We start from the raw sequence: 19531 nt of genomic DNA, 5'->3' as shown, positions 1-19531 counted from the left end.
CAAGGTCGTTCCCCTTTCTGGGGGCGGGGCCCAGGGCGAACAGGGGCCGGGCCCTCCCCCATCCCCCACGTGGCGGGGAGTGGTGCAGGCACTCCTGGGGTGGCAAGTTCCCACGTGTAGTGCGGGGTAGCAGGCTTTGGTCCTCTCTGATCTCCAAGGCCTGTAGGTCCACGCCCGTGGTGATGCCAAAGATCAAGCCGGGGACGAGCGGCCGCCGCCGCGATCGACTTAAACAGAGCCGGGAGGTGAAGAGCGCCGGAGGTGGGGACAGCCGGGAAGGGGCTATGCTCAGGTCCGATCACCGGGCAGGACATAGTCGGGGGCGCGGGCCCTGATCTGGGCCGGGACTGTGAGGCCAGTGGCGCGGCGCTCTTGGATCGACGGCCGCAGGCCTTGCGCAGCCTCTGGCTTCCTTTCCTGCAGAAGGGGTGGACTTGAACAGGGTGTCACCTAGGCTCCTAGCATGACGTTTGGTGCCTCTGGTTGGCGCAGACACCTTCCCCCAACCACCCTGCATTCTTCTCTAGGACGGTCTAATGTCTACTTTTCGTCGGGAAATTAAGGCTCTTCCGTGTTTTCTTCCAGGACTCATGTTCAACACGGGGATTGGGCAACATATTTTGAAAAACCCTCTCATTGTTAACAGTATTATCGATAAGGTGGGTGTGGAAGAGGAAAATGAGAGTTGTGGGCTTATTGATTTTGTTCTTAGGAATACTAAGACGCACAGAGGATGTCTGTCACAAAACAATTGTTCTGTAAATACTTGTGGAATGAATCGAAGAACTGTCTAGGATTTACAGACTGTCTTTGGCATGATTTGCTTTGTTCTGTAGGTCTGGGTTTCTCCTGCCTCCAAATTCTTTCTGTAGATTATTTACCTCATAGGTAGACATTTGGACTTGTTCAGTTCCACATTAGTATTATTACTCTATGCCTAATCACTTTTTCTAGACACCATCTATCAATTTTTGTTTACTCCAGTGCCTAAAAAGATGTTTTAATGACAGCTTGGGAAATTTTTTTCCCCCAGAGAACCTTATATGGTACAATCCAGTGCCTCCTGTATGGGTTATGGATGTTCTCTTACTATTCTGGATGATTGGGTACTAGAACATGAAATTTATGTGGTACAGGATATTTTCACGGTTACAAAGGAAGCATCCCAGAGCTACAGAGAGAGCATTATGTATTTAGAGAATCTCATCTTGACTTAGTGTCATTTGCAAAACGAAGGCCTAATGTTTTAACCTTTTTGGCTCATGGATTTCCTTTGAGCGTCTGATGAAAGGTGTGTACCCAGGACACTGCAGCTTTGTACATACAAACACCCAGGTTTGTGTACAATTTCTAAGTATTCCTATCCCTGAAACTATACTGAGTTGAAAATTGAGAAATGCTGGTACAACATGCTACAATTATCAGGCAAGCTCTTCATATATAGTCCTTTCTTGTTTGAACTTGCTGATAATGACAGAGTTGGTGAAAAGATGCTGTTGGAATCATTTCTAAGATAGCAAACAGAAAGCCATTCCCAGAAAGAATAGCTATTCCTGCTTTTCTGATTCCTAACTGTTTTCTGACTCCTAACTGCCCCAACTTAAAACAGGTGATAGAGGGGCACCTGGGTGACTCAGTCAATTAAGCATCCAACTTCAGCTCAGGTCATGATCACACAGTTCATGGGTTCGAGCCCCGCATCGGGCTCTGTGCTGACAGAGCCTGGAGCCTGCTTTGGATTCTGTCTCTCTCTCTCTCTCTCTCTCTCTCTCTCTCTCTCTCTCACTGCTCCTCCCCTGCTTGTGCTCTCTCTCTCTCAAAAATGAATAAACATTAAAAAACAACAACAACAGGTGATAGATTTCCACTTGCACCTAACATTAAAGAGAAAATTTTGTTAAGCACATAGATCATGAAGGACTCATAACAGTGGAGTCAGAATAAGATCTCTTAACCATATGCTTTTAAGCAAAGATAGGTATAAATTAAATGATTGTTCATATGTGCTAGTAAAGCTAACGTGGTCGTGCTTGCTCGCAGGCTGCCTTAAGACCAACTGATGTGGTGCTGGAAGTTGGACCTGGAACTGGCAATATGACTGTAAAGTTGCTAGAAAAGGCAAAAAAGGTAAAAAGGGAATTTTGTGTTTTGGTATCAGAAATCATTATGTCGGCAAGCTCACCTGGTTTACAAATAGAAATCTATTTTTAATTAATTGCTGTTATTTTAACAGCAACCCTTGATCCTTTGCTAAAAGCTTTATCTTTAAAAATATGGGCAACGGGCACCTGGGTAGTTCAGTCAGTTAAGCATCCAATTCTTGATATCCACTGAGGTCATGATCTTGGGGTTCGTGGGATCGCACATTGGGCCCTGCACTGATAATGTGGGGCCTACATGGGATTCTCTCTTTCCCTCTCTCTCTGCCCCTACCTTGCTCAGTTTCTCTCAAAATTAATTAATTAATTAAAAAACACATATGCAGGATGTAGGCAAGATGAGTGAAAGTGGTCAAAAGATACAAACTTCCAGGTATAAAAAGAGTAAGTCCTAGAAATGGAATGTACAGCAGGTCACTGTAATTAATAACATGTATATATATAATATATATATATACATGTTTTTAATATTTAATTTTGAGAGAGAGAGACTGAGTGTGAGTAGGGGAGGGGCAGAGAGAGAGGAAGGCACAGAATCTGAAGCAGGCTTCAGGCCCTGAGCTGTCAGCACAAAGCCCAATGCAGGGCTTGAAATCATGAACTGTGAGATCATGACCTGAGCTGAATTTGGACGCTCAACCGACTGAGTCACTCCGCTGCCCCTATATATATAATGTTTGTTTATTTATTTATTTATTTATTTTGAGAGAAAGCGCACAGGGGAGGGGCAGAGAGAGGGAGAGAGAGAGAGAGAGAGAGAATGAATCCCAAGCAGGCTCCGCACTGTCAGCACAGAGCTCCAACTCACCAACCATGAGATCCCGACCTGATCTGAAATCAAGAGTCAGACACTTAACTGACTAAGCCACCCAGGTGCTCCTTTTGTTGTATGTATATTTTAAAGTCGCTAAGAGAGTAGATCTTTTTTTTTTTCTTAATTGTTTTCTTTAACATTTATTCATTTTTGGGAGAGACAAGAGCGCAAGTGAGGGAGGGGTGGAGAGAGAGGGAGACACAGAATCGAAAACAGGCTCCAGGCTCTGAGCTGTCAGCACAAAGTCCGATGTAGGGCTCAAACCTATGAATAGTGAGATCATGACCTGAGCCGAAGTCAGACGCTACATCGACTGAACCATCCAGGTACCCCAAAGAGAGTAGATCTTAAAAGTTCTCATTACAAGACAAAATTTTAACTGTGTGTGTGGTAATGGATGCTAACTAGACTTTTTCAAAATATGTACATATTGTGCAATATAAATATAGGCTATGCTATACACCTGAAACCAATAGAATGTTATATGTCAACTATATCTCAATTTAAAAAAATGGATTACAAAAAAAAGTATGGGATATATCGGTCAGGAAAATAGAACCCATGTTAGATATTTCAATACAGGGTATTTAATAGAGGGAATTAGTTACAAAGTTGTTAGGTGACTAAAAGAATACAATGGAAACACTGAAGTAACCCAAAAATAATAATTACGAAGAGTAGGTACCCCCTCTAGGCTACAGGGGACAAAGCAAGGAGGCTGGAGTATTGGGTGCTAGAGAAGCAGATCTGAAGAGCTGAAGCATGAGTCTCTGAGATTGGGATACTGCCTGGCTGCTGCTGGTACCTTCTGTGTCTCAGTTTCTAATTAAATGCATCCAAAATTTCAAAGTGGGGTTAAGGGAACCAGTACACATTAGTGAAATACCCACAGGCCAGCAACAGCCAGAGAGTTACTATCCAGAGGCCTCAAGGGGCACAAGGAGGGAACTGTGTTACCAGAGCCCATAAGAAGGGGAGCCATTGAACAGGTGCCACTCAGAGTAGAGTCTACTTATCTCAATGGTGGGGGGTTTTTTTGTTTGAAATAGTAGAGTATAAATGAAGGAATATTGATGGTAGAATTGGGGAAAGAAATTTAATTCCTCTTAATCATGTAAGAGTTATGACTGAGATAACAAGATTTACGCTCCATAATTTACCCCCAAATACCGTTTTTTGTTTTGTGTTGTGTTGTTTTTTAACATAGGTAATTGCCTGTGAACTTGACCCAAGACTAGTAGCTGAACTTCACAAAAGAGTTCAGGGCACGTGAGTATGCAAGTTAGAATTAGAGTGCATTTCAATCTTGTGAAACACTATCTTTTTTAATTGCTTTTTTTCCTTATTATTAGGCCTCTGGCCAGCAAACTTCAAGTACTGGTGGGTGATGTGTTGAAAACAGATTTGCCATTCTTTGATGCCTGTGTGGCAAATTTGCCATATCAGGTATGTGTCCAAATTGTTGGGAACATTCTACAAACATACTTCTGTGGTGTGTCTTTCTCAGAAGTAACTCGTCAACTCTCTTACAGATCTCTTCCCCCTTTGTCTTCAAGCTGTTGCTGCACCGACCTTTTTTCAGGTTTGTGACAAAAGACCAAAATTACTGCCATATCTTGGGTCAAAGATGAAACACAGCCAAAGATGAAAGTCAATTCAATTAAAAAACTGTTGGAGAATCAAGAATGTGTTCTGTAGAAAGTATCTACTTGTATGGAGGTCTTTCTTTCCTTTTTATTCAGTTGACATAGTTATTTGGGGGAGGTGTGGTATAAATCCCGCTTCTAAGACCAGGCAGCCCTTCCCTGTTTTCTAATACTCTTTCCATTAGTCCAGGTCAGACTTCTTTTATTACCTGATGTCTAGACAATTGCAGTGGTCTCCTAACTGGTCTCTAGCACGATATGTAACAGGGGTTTTCAAATTCCAAGTCAAAAACCCTTTAGTAGTTTAAATTTCTTGAGTCATGACTGTCATTTTTTTTAATGACATAGCATAGAGTATATCAGAGAGCATGCATTGCATGTGGCCCAGGTGATTATAATTTTATGAAACTTTTCCTTGAGTTACATTAAAACACATATAATACAGATAGTTGTGGCGTGGCCTGCAATGTCAAAGGTATTTCCTGGTCTGATTCATTGTCAAAAAAATTTGAAAGTCAAAGCCCAGCTTTGAAGGTGCTCTTCTCCAGTTCAAGAGCCTCTGAAAAGCCTCCCCATTGCTTGCCAAATAAAAAGTCCACATTCCTTACCTGTTATATCCGGAGGACGCCAACGTCACAATCTGTCTCTCCTGCCTCTCCTTCCATAAGGGTGTTTGCTACCCTATAAATACCACTGGGCTCCTGAGCCAATTTTGTTAGTTTGGGTTTTGTTTTCTTAGCAAGGGTAATGGACTCGGGCTTATCTGAAATACTTTCTCATCTGATCACCGAGGGCTTACATATGCAAGGATTAGAGGTGCAGCCATTATAAAAAGAAAAGCCAGATGGATCATTTTATGGTAATAAAGCTAAATCTGAAACTGTTGTGCCTTCTCAGCAGCTGAATGAATTCTCATTAACTGCAGATCTTGCACTGCTGTTTCCCACCTAAGACAATTAATTGAAGTTAAGATACGTTTACAGTTAAAAGTGACCATTTTCCTTACTCTTTTCTACTACTGTCTCTTCAGATGTGCTGTACTTATGTTTCAAAGAGAATTTGCTCTCCGACTAGTTGCAAAGCCTGGAGATAAATTATACTGCAGACTATCAATCAATACACAGCTGTTAGCACGTGTGGACCATCTGATGAAAGTAAGTGACTGTTAGTGAATAATATGGCTTACCTCATCCTTGAGCATCTAGTTGTGCCTTCTGTGAGGAAAGCATATTTAATCACTATTTTAAAACTATTTGAAAAAAAAGGAGGGAGGTGCCTGGCTGCCTCAGTTGGTTGAGTGTCTGGCTCTTGATTTCTGCTCAGGTCATGGTCCCAGGGTCGTGAGATTGAGCTCTGGATCAAGCTCCGTGCTGAGAGTGGAGCCTGCTTAAGCCTCTCTCCCTCTCCCTCTCCCCCTTCCTTGCTCCTGTGGGTGCATGCACATGCGCTCTCTCCCTCTCAAAAAAAAAAAAAAAACACAAAAACAAAAAAAAACCAAGCAGTTTTTGAGAGGATTCCTTATTTTTTGATTAATAGGTTGGAAAGAACAATTTCAGGCCACCACCAAAGGTGGAATCCAGTGTCGTAAGAATAGAACCCAAGAATCCACCACCACCTATCAATTTTCAGGTGAGATTAAAATACTAGGTCAGTCAACAAAGTCGGAAAAAAGACCAAGCTGGGAGATGTGTGTCTCTAGCAGCAGAAAATATTGAGTCAACCTTAATGTCCAAGCAGGAAAATGCTAATTATGACATCTGTGTAATTGAGTAGATGGAATAATTGGATGTAAGATCATTGTGAAAAGCACAAAAAAGCATGGAAAATGTTTGCAAAAAGTGCAGATTAGAATGCTATTGCAGGGGTGCCTGCCTGGTGGCTCAGTTAAGGCCCTGGCTCTTGATCTCGGATCAGGTCATGGTCTCATGGTTCATGGGATTGAGCCGCATGCTAGGCTCTGCATTGACAACTTGGAGCCTGCTTGGGATTCTCTCTCCCTTTCTCTCTGCTGCCCCTCTCCTACACGTTCTCTGTCTTTCAAAAAAAAAAAAAAAAAATAGAATGCCAGTGCATAATTGCATACTAAAGAGTATAACTATGGAAAACCTGTATCTATTTGACTTATTCAAATAAAAATTTGAATAAACAAGATAGAAAACAAGATAAAATAAAAATAGTTGGATTTGAGTAATCTTCTGGGTAGCAGTTTTTAATCAAAATTCATGTTTCTGCAATTAAGTAGTTAGATCACTGGATGTAAAACCATACTGCGGTCGGCTTGGATGAAAACATGATTTCTTGTGTGGTCAGTAACCAGTGGTAAATGGACTGGTTAGTTACCTCTTCTGGGTCGTTTGGGGATGTTGCATAGGCTATATTCTAAATCCTATTTGGAATCATGTTTTTTGAAAATGGTACTTTGATTTTAATAAATGTCACATTCTTTATTCAGATGTGGAATAATTTTTTTTTTATTTTTAAAATTGAGGATAAAATATTCAGTGAAGTGCACAAAAGTGCAAAAATCAAGTACATATCTTACTTTTTTACACATGTCAGCTAGATCAAAATACAGAACTCCAGAAGGTTCTTTTCAGTTTTATATATTAAAAGACAATACCTAGAAGACATAGGCAAGGTTTGATATTTTATAACAAATGATCCATTTTCTGTTTCAGGAATGGGATGGCCTAGTAAGGATCACCTTTGTTAGGAAGAACAAGACACTGTCTGCGGCATTTAAGTGAGAATTTTTCTCATTTATGATATATGAAGGACTATTGCTGTAGAAACTGCTAAGTATTAGAATTTGGTAACAGATACCTGAACAGATATCCTAAAGTGTAAAGATTATCCGTGTCCAGATATACTTTACCTTTTACACTAACTTGGTACTCTGGGAGGCAGGAAAATTTAACAAAGAACGTTCCTAGGAATTTGGAATTAGATCAGGTTTTTTGGCAAAACGGAAAAAAAAAAAAAAAACCCCAAAAACTGACCACACATCTGTCTCATTTTTCCTTGGAAAAATGGAGTAGTGGGTCCTTTCCACACCTATGAAAAATTGATGCAATTTTATTAACTTGGAAAAAATTTTGTAAGAGCAATTTGAGGCCTAACGGAAAAAAAGAGGTTCTGAAAGCTGTAATTTCAATTTTTTTTTATTTTTGAGGTGGTTTTGTGGAGAGTCTAGAACTCCTTTAAGAATTTCAAAAAGGGGCGCCTGGGTGGCTCAATTAGCCATCCATCTCCTGATTGCAGCTCTGGTCGTGACCTCATGGTTCGTGAGATCTAGCTCAGCATCGGGCTGCCACTGACAGCACGGGACCTACTTGGGAGACTTTACCTTTTAAATATAACCAGTTTGTGGTTGTTTCACAAGTTTAAATATTAACACCTTTTTTTTAGTCCCTTAATTTTACCATGTGGAACATAGATTTAAATTTATAATAAACTGAAAGGAAATTATTTATAATCTCTGATTTTGGAGTAATAGTGATATCACTTCCTTTATATTATAGGTCAAGTGCAGTGCAACAGCTTTTGGAAAAAAACTACAGAATTCACTGTTCGGTCCATAATATTGTAAGCAAAAAAAGTTTCTGTGGTCTCTTTGGTTTCGATTTGCTGTGTTTCAAAATGCCCCTCTACTTCTTACTCCTTTTCATCGCTAGCTTACTAATTTTGCACATTCCATGTGATCCTGAAAAGTGGTATTTAACTAACACAACCTTAATATTGAACCCTAATATGTCAGTATTGCGGTATATTCTTGGACCAGAGCTGAGCAGCCTGGATTACACCACTAAGTTTAACTGTACAGTTGTTCTTAGACATAAAGAGATTCAGTTGACTCGTAATTTTCTTAAAGCTTTAGGCATGTGTAGTTTGTTCGGCTCAAATTATGTACCATTCGCTATACTCTGAATTGTGATCATTCCTTGTTTGTTGCTCATGTAACAATTCCAGATTTAAAGTTACCATTCTGTAACTTTTTTTTTTTTTAATCCAGAAATTGGCATAATTAAAGTATAGGCTGAATAGATTTTTGGTTATGAGCCTCTTTATCATCATTATCTGTGCAACATTTTCCTTAACCAATGTTGTATGTGGGTAAGCCCACCTACACATAACTATATAGTAATTATGTGATGTCTGATAATTTTTTAATTCAAATTAAACAGCAGAAAGATAAAAGCAAATTTCCATTGTATTTTTGGACTCAGATCTCATATAGCTTAATTTATTGCTACCTTCAGTTTCTCTTCTTATGGACAAAGTCACAAAGCATCATTAAACTGGATTAAGAAAAATATTTGGAGAAAAAAATGTGGTATGAAATATTTAATATTCTCAAAGGTTGGAGGTTATCTCTGAGAAAATTTGGCTGGTAAAATTAAATTTGTGCCAAGAAAATGTGAGATTATTTTTAAACGAGTAACACCTGCTTTAAAATTTAGTTTGTAGCTTGATTTATTTTGTGACATAAAGTACCTTAATCCTGAAACTGACCATCCAGAATTTTTAAGAAAAGGGGGAGTATACATGAGTAACTCATCCAGTTTTCTGAGTATATGGTATGCACTGAAGAACCACCGCATAACTGGTGGTCCGAGTCTTATTAACTGTACAAATAGGCTTTTCAAACTGTCGTAAGCAGATAAAGGTGACTATTTTATCAGTTACTGAGCTAAACAAACAAAAAAGAGTCAACGTGACTTCATTAAAGATATGTTGTTCATTTATTCTGAATCTTATATTGATAGATAATACCAGAAGATTTCAGCATAGCAGATAAAATACAGCAAATCCTAACCAGCACAGGTTTTAGTGACAAGCGGGCCCGTTCCATGGACATAGATGACTTTATCAGGTAATTACATTTTTCTTTTTTCCTAAGGTGTTTACATTTCTTTACTGTGACACCCTCAGATTAGAGATTTAAAGGCTTTTAAGCGGTATAAGGTGCTACCTGGAGTTATTGCATAGCACTTCCATGGCATGGAATAGTATTTGGTGTAGAAGATGGAGGCTAGTTAGTTGCAGCAGAATGAACATTTTAAGAACAGTAATAAAGAACAGTCCGAGCCTGGAGATAGCCTCTGTGTCAATGTGTGTTGTGGTGTGTGTGCTCCTCCCCTTCAGCCTCTTCCCCCAACTCCCATTCATAGTTCATCTTAATGTGTGTCTTCATAGTAGCCTGGAAGGTAGAAGAAGCATAATGGAGATAGTTGCATCTCACTCTTTTTCTCTGATGGGAATAGCTATTGTTAAAACAGATCCTACACATGAAATAATGCCAGTTTACAATCATACCTGGTTTTCATTTCTAACCAACCGGTTTGATAAAATAGTTACTTGTTTTGTAGACGGAGGCAAGTTCTACACACCTAAAATAAAAGAAGGGTGTCATAACTATCTGGGCAATGCAGACCAAACTTTGTTTTCCTTAAACAAGTAAGTGGTATGAAAGCAAAATAAGGCTTCAGTTACCCAGGTAGTTATTAACCTATACTCACAGTTTTCAATCACTAAAACTGATTTCCTAACTAATAAGCCATCACGTACTGCACAGTTTTTGCCTATTTTAGCCGATTCATATTTAAAATTTCCATGTTCTAGGAGCTGAATAAAAAATGAGGATAGATTGTTACCAAAGGAATTGGTTTGACTATTCTGAGCTGGAAACAGTTCTATATAACTAAGACAAATGGGATTTATATTTTACATCGACAGGCTAGCAGAACTACTGAGTCTTTATCAGGGGTTAGTCATAGGAGTTGAAATTATTCATAAGAACCGATCTTCCATTTTCAGACATTCGAATCCATCTTGAACTGTCACCATCCTGAAAATAATCTCAGGTCTAAAGAAATATTTCATCTTATTTTCTTTCATTCTCACCAAATTTCTTCAAGGTTATTAAGCATATGCAGTTTGCTAACTAGGATCCAATAAATACATTGGTATCCAGAGAAAAGCAATGTGTCAGTACTTAATTTGAACCTTAGTAATAGTGAGCCCAGAGAGGAAAAATGGACGTGGATGATTAGCCATTCATCTCTCTTCAGTCTCCAGTTCCAAACAGCTTCACAAGTGCCAGTGAGCTCTTATGCCTGGATAGTGGAGGTCTAAGATAATTTGGTCAAATTCACCATGACTTAAGACATATAGGCTATGACAAAAGAGGCACCAAAATGATGTGATTTTTAACCAATATATATCTTAGAAATTTAATTGAAGAATAAAGTTTCTTTAATGACTGGTGTTAGGAGTGGGTGGGTTTCAGAGGTTTGATGTGTTTGTTTTAGAATTCATGGTACAGGAACTATGCATTGTTATAGGTTATAAATTATCTTTTCAATACCATCTCATTTTGGTTTCTTTTTTCAGATTGTTACATGGATTCAATGCAGAAGGTATACATTTTTCTTAGGTATCTGGAAAAGAGAATTTTCAAGCCCAAGAAAAAGAAACCGCAACTATACATTTCTAACAGAGAAGATAAACTATGCTTTTGCTCCACTGGAACACTATGTGCTTGACTAGTTTTGATTTAATACTACCACTGTCACCATTTATTACTCTGAAGTTTTATGGTAGTAAGTCAATTCTAAGTACCCAAGGTTTTTTTTGGGTTTTTTTTTTTTTTTTTGGTTTTGGTGTTTTTAATATTTAACATAGGGCAGGGTCCAGTCTCTACACGGTAATCTTTAAGAGCCGCAGGCACGCACAACTTTACACTTAAACTTACTTCTAACAGTTTATTGTATAAAGATGTTACTCTTCTATTTTCTATGTTATATATTACCATGAGGGCCTCTGTAGGCCTTTGTCCCTCAAACAGTCAGACATTTAAAATATGCTTAACTCAAGTTACATATTCCCCATATGATTTCTTTTTATTCATGTGCACAATAAAATACTTGTTTCTTATTTTGCTTCTCTCATTTTTTCTGTTCATCTTATACACCTTCTATCTTTGCCCACACCTTTAAGCTGTCCTGTAGCATAAGCTACTTCACAGTTCTGGATAAGCATGAGTCTGCTACTGCCACCGTGTGGTGGTGCCGGGCACATTACTTCTAGATAGGATTTCGTCAACTGTGATAACAGGACGCTCAACCAGGATGAAATCAACTATGAGATAGTACGGTTTTTTTCTTGGGGAAAGCCACTGGTTTAACGAAATTCTAAAGGGTTTTGTAAATCAAAACTGGCTATGAGGTTAAAATTCCGCCCTTCAACTTACTTAAAACAAAAAAAATCTTAACCAGCCGTTTTCCCAGAACTACAGGCTCCCAGTGTTCACATGACTTACGGAAAATTAAAAGTTCCAGTACCTTTTCACATACTGTTCTAAGCTATTTTTAAAATGTTTTTAAGTTTTAAAATGTCAGGTTGAGAATTTTAATAGATACCATAAACAAGTCTTAATTAGCTACTATGTTTAAATCATTATTAATGTCCTGTAATAATTACAGTAGCTGATAATTTATATGAGGAAATTAACAAAAATATCTTAATAATTGGCTTTTTAAAAGCCTAACTTAATAGAAAGATTGCTTCCAAATTATTTTAACAAAGGTACACTGAGTAAACCTAGAAGGGAAGTTGTTTGCCTCAACAGATTTTTTTGGAAATCTGGATTCAGAGTAATATAGTAAAACATTCCTATATAAATACTTTTTAATAGGAATATCAGCTTTCAAGAAGTCTGAGAAAGTCAAGAATGTTTAATCCAGATCCAAAAATTTTTTCTTTAAATAATACTGCATCAAGCCACTTTTGTTACATAAATATTAAATATACCTCAAGAGCAGGGTTTTTTAATTATCACAAAACTACTTACTTTGCAAAATTCATTTGTACCATCTCTATCCTTATAGGAAAATTTTAAGAATTTATTCAGCTTTCCCTCTTATTTCCTCTTCCCTCATGAACTGACTTTTAGTCCCTTTTCTGACCTTCAGTTTTCCCTATCTGTAAAACTGAAGGATTGGATTATAACCACCAACATCTTTTCTGGTATCAATTTTCTATAGACCTTGATCACTTATCAGAATGAAGCCATTATAGTATAAGGCAACATATTTGAACATAAGGAGACCTTCCAGAGATAGTACCCATCTTACTTAATTAATAAATTAAGATGAATCTGCTGTGCTTTAAAATGAGCAAGTTCACATCTCTATTGTCCTCTGAAGGTTGGTTAGCCTCAAAAACTACCTTTTTAAGCGGCTGCTGCAAAGTCCACAGTAACTGCTCCATTCTTTCTCTTCTCTTTGAAATAAACACAAATAGAACGTTATCTTACAACTGCAAGAAAACCTGAGTCCCTTCCAAAACAAAGGTGATTGTTCTGAAGTCAATTATCTCTAAAACTCATTCCATAGATATCATTTATTAATAAGCACATTGTGAAAATCTACATTTGTTCTAGATTTCAAGTTTACAGAGGAGCATTTCACCATGGTGTAGGATTTCCCACAACTACTCTCTGGTTTCTATGAACAATGAAGTAGGGAATCTGGCTCATGTGACTCTCTATTCATAGCTTCCCTTTGGCCCAAATGAATGAGCATTAGTTCCTTAGAGTAAATCAAAACAAGACATCCTTGGGAGACTTTTTGTTGTTAATCTACTCCTGGACTCTATCCTAGGAACTAAGGGAAAACTCCTAGAGAGATATATAAATCTTTTAACAAAATATTTACATGAAAAGTGGCCAGTTTTCTTCCTTGGAGTAGCAATCTGTAAAAATAGTGCCACCATTTAAAAAGCAGCATACCCTAGACCAATTTATTGGTGAGGATTTGGTGATTCTCACCAAATAATGATGAAATATCACATAGTAGGTAACGGATGGGGCTTGGGTTAGATCGATCTGCCTTTTAAGGCAAAGTCAACTCTTTTTTTAGCTTAATTCTTTTTCAAGGGAGTGATGTACTGTCTACACTTGGCTTAAACTAACAGTTCTATTATGGACTACTTTCAGTGTACATGTAAATATTCATGCATCAGAAGCCAATTTCCTTTACCAGTACATTTAAAAGGTACATTTTGGGGTGCTAATGGACACTTTAACTTAAGTAATGGTATTGGTAAGGATCAAATTGCACTATTAGTCCTGTTAATACCACACTGGAACACACACTGCATATATATATGTATTATCCTAAGATAAAACTCTTCTCAGAATTTCATTACTTTTTATTATACACCAACTAGTTTATATTTTAGTTCTTTACAAAGAAAATGCTAAGAAAATTATAACCACATTATATGGTTGTAAAATCATAATTCCAGATTTCTTTACATATAAGATGGAATGGTCCAGCAGCTATGTCCACTGTCACAGACTTTAGTTCCATTCAATGATATGGCACATCCTGCAAAATTAACTAGTCACACACAAAAAATGTCTCAAATACAGTAAAAATGTACACACAATAAAGGTAATTTACAATGACAATTAAGGAATGTAATTTATCTTGGCTGTGCTTCAGAAATTGAGGGTCAAAAGCCTTAGTCAAGGCACAAAGCAGGAAGAGGTGAGCACAGCTGTCTCTAGGAGTGGGCAAGGTATGTACAATCACTGATGAGGTATGCATGCACTCAAAGGATTTAAAACTGCTCAGTCTTGCTACGAAAATTCAACCGAGTTAAAAGGAAATGCTGTGGCTTCCCCCTACTATTCACCTCTGGATCAAGTCCACAATCTCACTTCATCATACAGAAAATAAAATTGGCAAGGATCTCCAAAAGTAAATCACTGTTTGGGTAAATGAAACAAAATGCTTCACTATTCCCAATCTTGGTTGTGCCTCGTGGACTAGAAGCATTTTGTAGACAAAGGAGTGTTTCACAAAATTGAAATGTCATTCAGGTGAAGGGACAAGACATTTTCCACAGACACTTAAAATTTCAAACTTTCAAATGGCCCTTAACAGCTGAACCACTGTATGTTACAGTAATGTGGGTTCTGGGGATCCTCTAGCAGCAAATGCTGAGTTAAAGGGCACGGGGTCTCTTCGGGTTGATTTGCTTGCTGGCCTGTTCTTCTTCTTGTAGAGCTGCACGAAAAGATTTCACTTTATCTTGGAAAAAAGAAAAGAACAAGAGAGTAAGTACTGCATCGCATGCAATACAGTATATAATTTCATGGGTCCTATCAAGTCAGCTGTCTTACTTCATAACATTAACTAACGATCTTTCCTTTTGCTCTTTGCTGTCCAGAAACTCAGAACTAAAAACAATAGTCAACTATAGCAACAGTTTCATTATCCACAGATTCATGAAATTATGTTTTTTTTTTCTATACCTTGACCTTTTTTGATCTGCTTGGTACATTTTACAGTGTTCAATTTTAGTTTATCTGAATTCCTTTTGGAGTATAGACAGGCTAGATACGTGTGTGTTAAATGTGTATAGTCATGTCTAAAAGAACAGAGTCTTTTTGTTTTTCAGTACTTCGTACTGAAGCCCCAACGTGGGGCTCAAAGTCACAACCCGGAGATCAAGAGTCACATGCTCTACTGACTGTGCCAGCCAGGCACCCTTCAGTCTTATTAAACTATAGACATTTCTTTCCTCAATATATTAAGAAGCTTCTATACCCAATGCCTACTTTACTCAATTAAGCTATGAAATTTCAAAAGCTGTTTGAATTTTTAAAAAGAAATGTTATTTTGTACTGGAAAGGGAGACGGGACGGGGGATTATAGCACAATACATTTTTTGGTATTACAATTCTGTTTTACTCTTATGTATTAACTCAGAGTCACATAAGAATAGGAAATAGGTAAACTGACAGGCAAATAACAGCTGTGAAGATGAGAAATATCTCATCTCCTTTCTTTAACTGCAGGTGATGTTTCCCACCCCCCCCCCCATCTGATAATATCTAGACATTTCTGTTTGTTTCAACTGGGGTAGTGACCACAGTCCTCTTGTCAACAGAGACCAAAGACACTGGTAAGCACTGTACAATGCAGATGATAGCACCCTGAAAAATTACCCAACTTAAAATGCACTAACAGCACAAAGGTGATGATCTTTAGAAGAAAAGATTCAAGGTGGAATCTCAATTTCTTTCCCCCCTTCAGAAGTACAGGAGTATTTAAAAAATTAACTCTTCTGAAATTTAGAAAGGAATTTAAGGACTTCTGGATCTCATACCCGCTAAGACAAAGATAAAAGCTCTCGTACTTCTTATATACCAAAATTATCTCTGAAGGGCAAAAGAATTTTTTTTCTAAGAAAGGACTGAATAATACAATAGCTAGACAGTAATTTCTTCAAAGTTATGGATATGCTTGATATACATAAATACTGAGAAAATTAAGGAAGTCAACTGAATTGAATACCACATATTACAGAGAAAAAAATTAGAATTATGATCTGTTCTGAACAGATAAGCTGCTTGTGAGTTCTGACAGATTAGAAAAATGATCAAAACACTTTAAATCAAAGCTTGAGTATGAAGAACATGAAAAACAAAAATAAATTTTAGAAATCCTGCATTTTTACAATTCTGAATTGGGTAAATGGTCACTGCTGACTCTTTATAGATTATGTAAATAACCAACTTCACAAAGACCCTACTTTAAAAACTTAGCCAGTTTGGTGCTAAAAACTAGCTATTTCAATTGGGTCTCACTCTGCATTTCACACACACATGCACAGATGTCCATTCGCATATAAATGGAGACAACTAATTTGCCAATGCCTAAGAAATAAGCACATACAATAAATGCGTTTCTGAAGCTACAGATAACCTAATTATAAAAAGCCAAGAAGACAAGGCATGTGGGTAAGTCACATGCTTCCCTCATTAGCAAAGCAGAAAGAATAGTTGCTGAAAGGTCTTGAGTTGCTCAAGGTCTTGAAACCTTCCCCCTGATGTTTTAAAACAAGTGTTCAAAGGAAAAACATGACACGGATGCACAGAAAAGAGATGAACGCAGATAGGAGGCTGGAGAAGAGATGGCCCTGAAAAGACGTAATCTAAGCAAAAGCATTCCGAAAAGCACTGGCCGATCAAACTAAAAATCTGAATGAGTGTATAAAATTTACAAATTTGTTAAAATACATTTCCCTCTTTAATCATAATATGCTTTTATCTTTACAAATGCCTAAAGAGAAAAGAGAACTAAAGAACACTTGAAATGATACTCCATGTTTTTAGAAAAAAAACCAGAATGATTGGTTTGTCTTTAAATACCTCTGGAAATGTATTAATGGTGCCCATAATTTTTATTTCAGATGTCCTCTTGCAATATGAAATCCTCTACTAATTATATTCAAATATTAAGTAGACATAAAACACTAAAATGAAAAAGGAATTACCCCGCAGCTCAGTTAAAATGTCTATTTTTTGCTCAAGAATAGCTTCAAGTTGAGTAGCATATGAATCTACATCATAATCTACTTCTTCAGTCATCTCTAGGAGAGCCTTTTCATCTTCTAACCATCGAATAGATTCCTAAAAGGACAAAAATTCAACAATCCAATAAGCCTCTCTGTAAGACAAAGACCAATTAAAAACGTTGGCATATGCTAAATATCATCAAACATACTGAAGATGGAATTCTCTAAAACTAGAGAATTTAGTAAGTATAAAACATCTTTATTTACAGAATAAAAATTAAGAAATATTTCCTTAAATTCAAACACAAACACAAATATGGTAAGCCAAGCAAGAGAACTTCATTTTTCTTTTACTGTGCCCTGGGTAAGGGTGTGAATCAAACATGTGAGTATCAGTGAGCACATTAATTCTCAAAATTTTAGGAGCTATCCCTAAAGTTGGGGGAAAATGGGTATAACAAAGCTACTGAGCAATCAAATGAGGTCTATGGTAGCCTAGAACTTGTAAATCATCTAGCATTTACATCCCCATTTGTGGCCTCACAGTGGTTAAACACCAGCTCTTCAAAATTATTTTAACTATAAGGGACAGCCAATTTTAGAAGAGTCCAAGAATCCACTAAATAGTAGCTACTTACTATTCACACATGCTTTAAAGAAACCCTTCATTCTTAAGTGATTTTAGATAACGTGGAATTTAGGAGTTTCATTTCCTAGCAATGTAATGATTCATACTGATTATTAACAAGTTCAGATCATTCTGAATTAAAGAGTTTTGGGATATAAAAATGGGCACTTTCTAGCTTCCAATGCAATTTAATGGCTAATTATAACTGGACTGTGTATCATAAGAATTAGCTAATGTAGGTATCTATTAGAAAACTATACATGTATCAGTTAAAATATATATACACACACCCCCCACAATGTTTTCTTTTTTCTTAGCTATCGACTTACTTTTTAAAAATAAAACCCTATTTTAAGAAATGGCAGATCACAGTATGGAGGAACAATAAATCGAATTGTAAAAAGAATACTGGACTGAAACTCAAAACATCCAGTTCTGCCAAAGAGCAAAGAACTTTTTAGACTTCACCATAAAATGGCAGAGTGGGAAACGATGGTCTTTTTTTTTGACAGACACCTTGCTCCAAAAGGACACAAATTTCTTAAATTACAAGTGTCCTTTCTTGATTTAATCTAAACATCTAGGCCTTTAAATAGATTCTCATAGTAAGAGTTTGACTAAAACTGTAACAGTTTCAATGCATGTACATCCTATTCTCAATTTATAAAATAGTTCATTTATATTTTAAGCCTTTCATCCAGGTGCTCAAATGGTCTACAGCTGAGTCATGTTAATATCTCTTCAACATCAGAGAAAGAACACAGGTCAAAAGAAAGACTGAGCTATTGTTCACTTTTTTCTCAGAACATATTTATAGTTTCCATAATGATATCCAAACTTTATCTATGCTTCCTTGTAAGTATCACCCTCTAGGATATTTTCTTGTTAAAAAGGCAATAGGGGGATCAAGAGGGAAATCATCAAGTAAACGTGCTTTTAACTGGCTGAACACAATGGGATGAATACGTCAGGAGTTGCTGTGACAGGCAAGGACTTAACACCCCTTACTCATCTGCCACTGACAGTAATCCTACCTCTCCTAAAGCAATCAAAGAAAGGTATTTCCTCAACTACTCTGATAACCCTTAGTTTTTCTTACTGCTGTCAAATAAACTGACCTAACAAGAGAGAAAAGGATAGTGGAGGGGAGAAGTTCAACCCTTCTCTAAAAATGGACAACTAAAGAAAGCAAATAAAACAGAACAGTAGTAAATAAACCAGATTCTTTCACCATAGTGCAAAACAAACATTGTAACCATCAATCATTCTGTTCAAAATATCGTGTGTCATATATCCCACAAATACACATACACACAGTAAGTATATTTTTAGATTGGTGTGATATTCGAAGTATTATGAAAGTTTTTAGTTAATTTCCCTACAGAAACATTTTGATGTAAGGTCCTGTCTTAACTTTACCTGGAACACTGCCCTGTGATCTTCTACAACTTGTTCTTCCATTTCTACCATTTGTGAGACGGCTTCGTGGAAAGTAAACAATTGGGGGGAAACCTCTTCTTCCTTAAGATGAACACAGTTTTAAAAATTAGGACTTTACATTTTAAATGTTACAAAAAAATAGTTTTTCTAGGTCACTTATAAAAATGCCATTGAGAAATTGAGGAGGTTTGAAAGATAAAGACTATGAAAATATAATATAAAAGGCAAAGCCACACTAAGATACCCCATATTTAAGCATATTAAGTAAGAGATAATTTTCATTTAGCACAGACTTTACTGCAGAATTACCCTAAAAAGGCAATCTCTTTTGGAACAGCGCAACTTTTCAAAAATACATTTACTGAAAGCAATAAAGATGCTGAAATATTTCTTCAATATTGTTTAATTTTCACTAACAATTTAAATCATAGGTATGTCTTATACATCTTTCCACCAGAAAAGAGATTTCAAG

At 37.1% G+C, this 19531-nt stretch overlaps 2 protein-coding genes across 7 annotated transcripts in view; one reads left to right on the top strand and one right to left on the bottom strand.

Annotated features, from left to right (window-relative positions):
* DIMT1 (DIM1 rRNA methyltransferase and ribosome maturation factor) lies at positions 1-11555 on the top strand. 3 transcript variants are annotated; one of them, XM_043591075.1, is made up of 12 exons: positions 1-261; positions 586-659; positions 2041-2127; positions 4181-4242; positions 4326-4419; positions 4506-4555; positions 5650-5773; positions 6156-6248; positions 7298-7362; positions 8141-8204; positions 9386-9492; positions 11013-11555. In XM_043591075.1, the coding sequence occupies exons 1-12, from the start codon at positions 183-185 to the stop codon at positions 11053-11055; spliced, it is 942 nt and encodes a 313-aa protein (XP_043447010.1). In that variant the 5' UTR covers positions 1-182; the 3' UTR covers positions 11056-11555. The 3 variants fall into 3 exon arrangements, with proteins under 3 accessions (XP_043447010.1, XP_043447017.1, XP_043447019.1); XM_043591082.1 differs by having other exon boundaries at positions 25-245; XM_043591084.1 differs by lacking the exon at positions 586-659 and having other exon boundaries at positions 25-261.
* Positions 11245-19531, bottom strand: part of KIF2A (kinesin family member 2A) — a 66221-nt gene continuing 57934 nt past the window's right edge. For all 4 annotated transcript variants that reach the window (XM_043591055.1, XM_043591066.1, XM_043591042.1 and 1 more), the window contains 3 exons: positions 19039-19140; positions 16971-17106; positions 11245-14719 (listed from right to left, as the gene is read on the bottom strand). In XM_043591055.1, coding sequence (XP_043446990.1) covers positions 14634-14719; positions 16971-17106; positions 19039-19140 — 324 coding nt within the window. In that variant the 3' untranslated portion in view covers positions 11245-14633. The remainder of the gene's footprint in view (positions 14720-16970; positions 17107-19038; positions 19141-19531) is intronic.

This window comes from Prionailurus bengalensis, chromosome A1, assembly GCF_016509475.1.
Source record: "Prionailurus bengalensis isolate Pbe53 chromosome A1, Fcat_Pben_1.1_paternal_pri, whole genome shotgun sequence".
NCBI classification, from domain to species: domain Eukaryota; kingdom Metazoa; phylum Chordata; class Mammalia; order Carnivora; family Felidae; genus Prionailurus; species Prionailurus bengalensis.
This window is presented reverse-complemented; position numbering and strand designations above follow the sequence as displayed.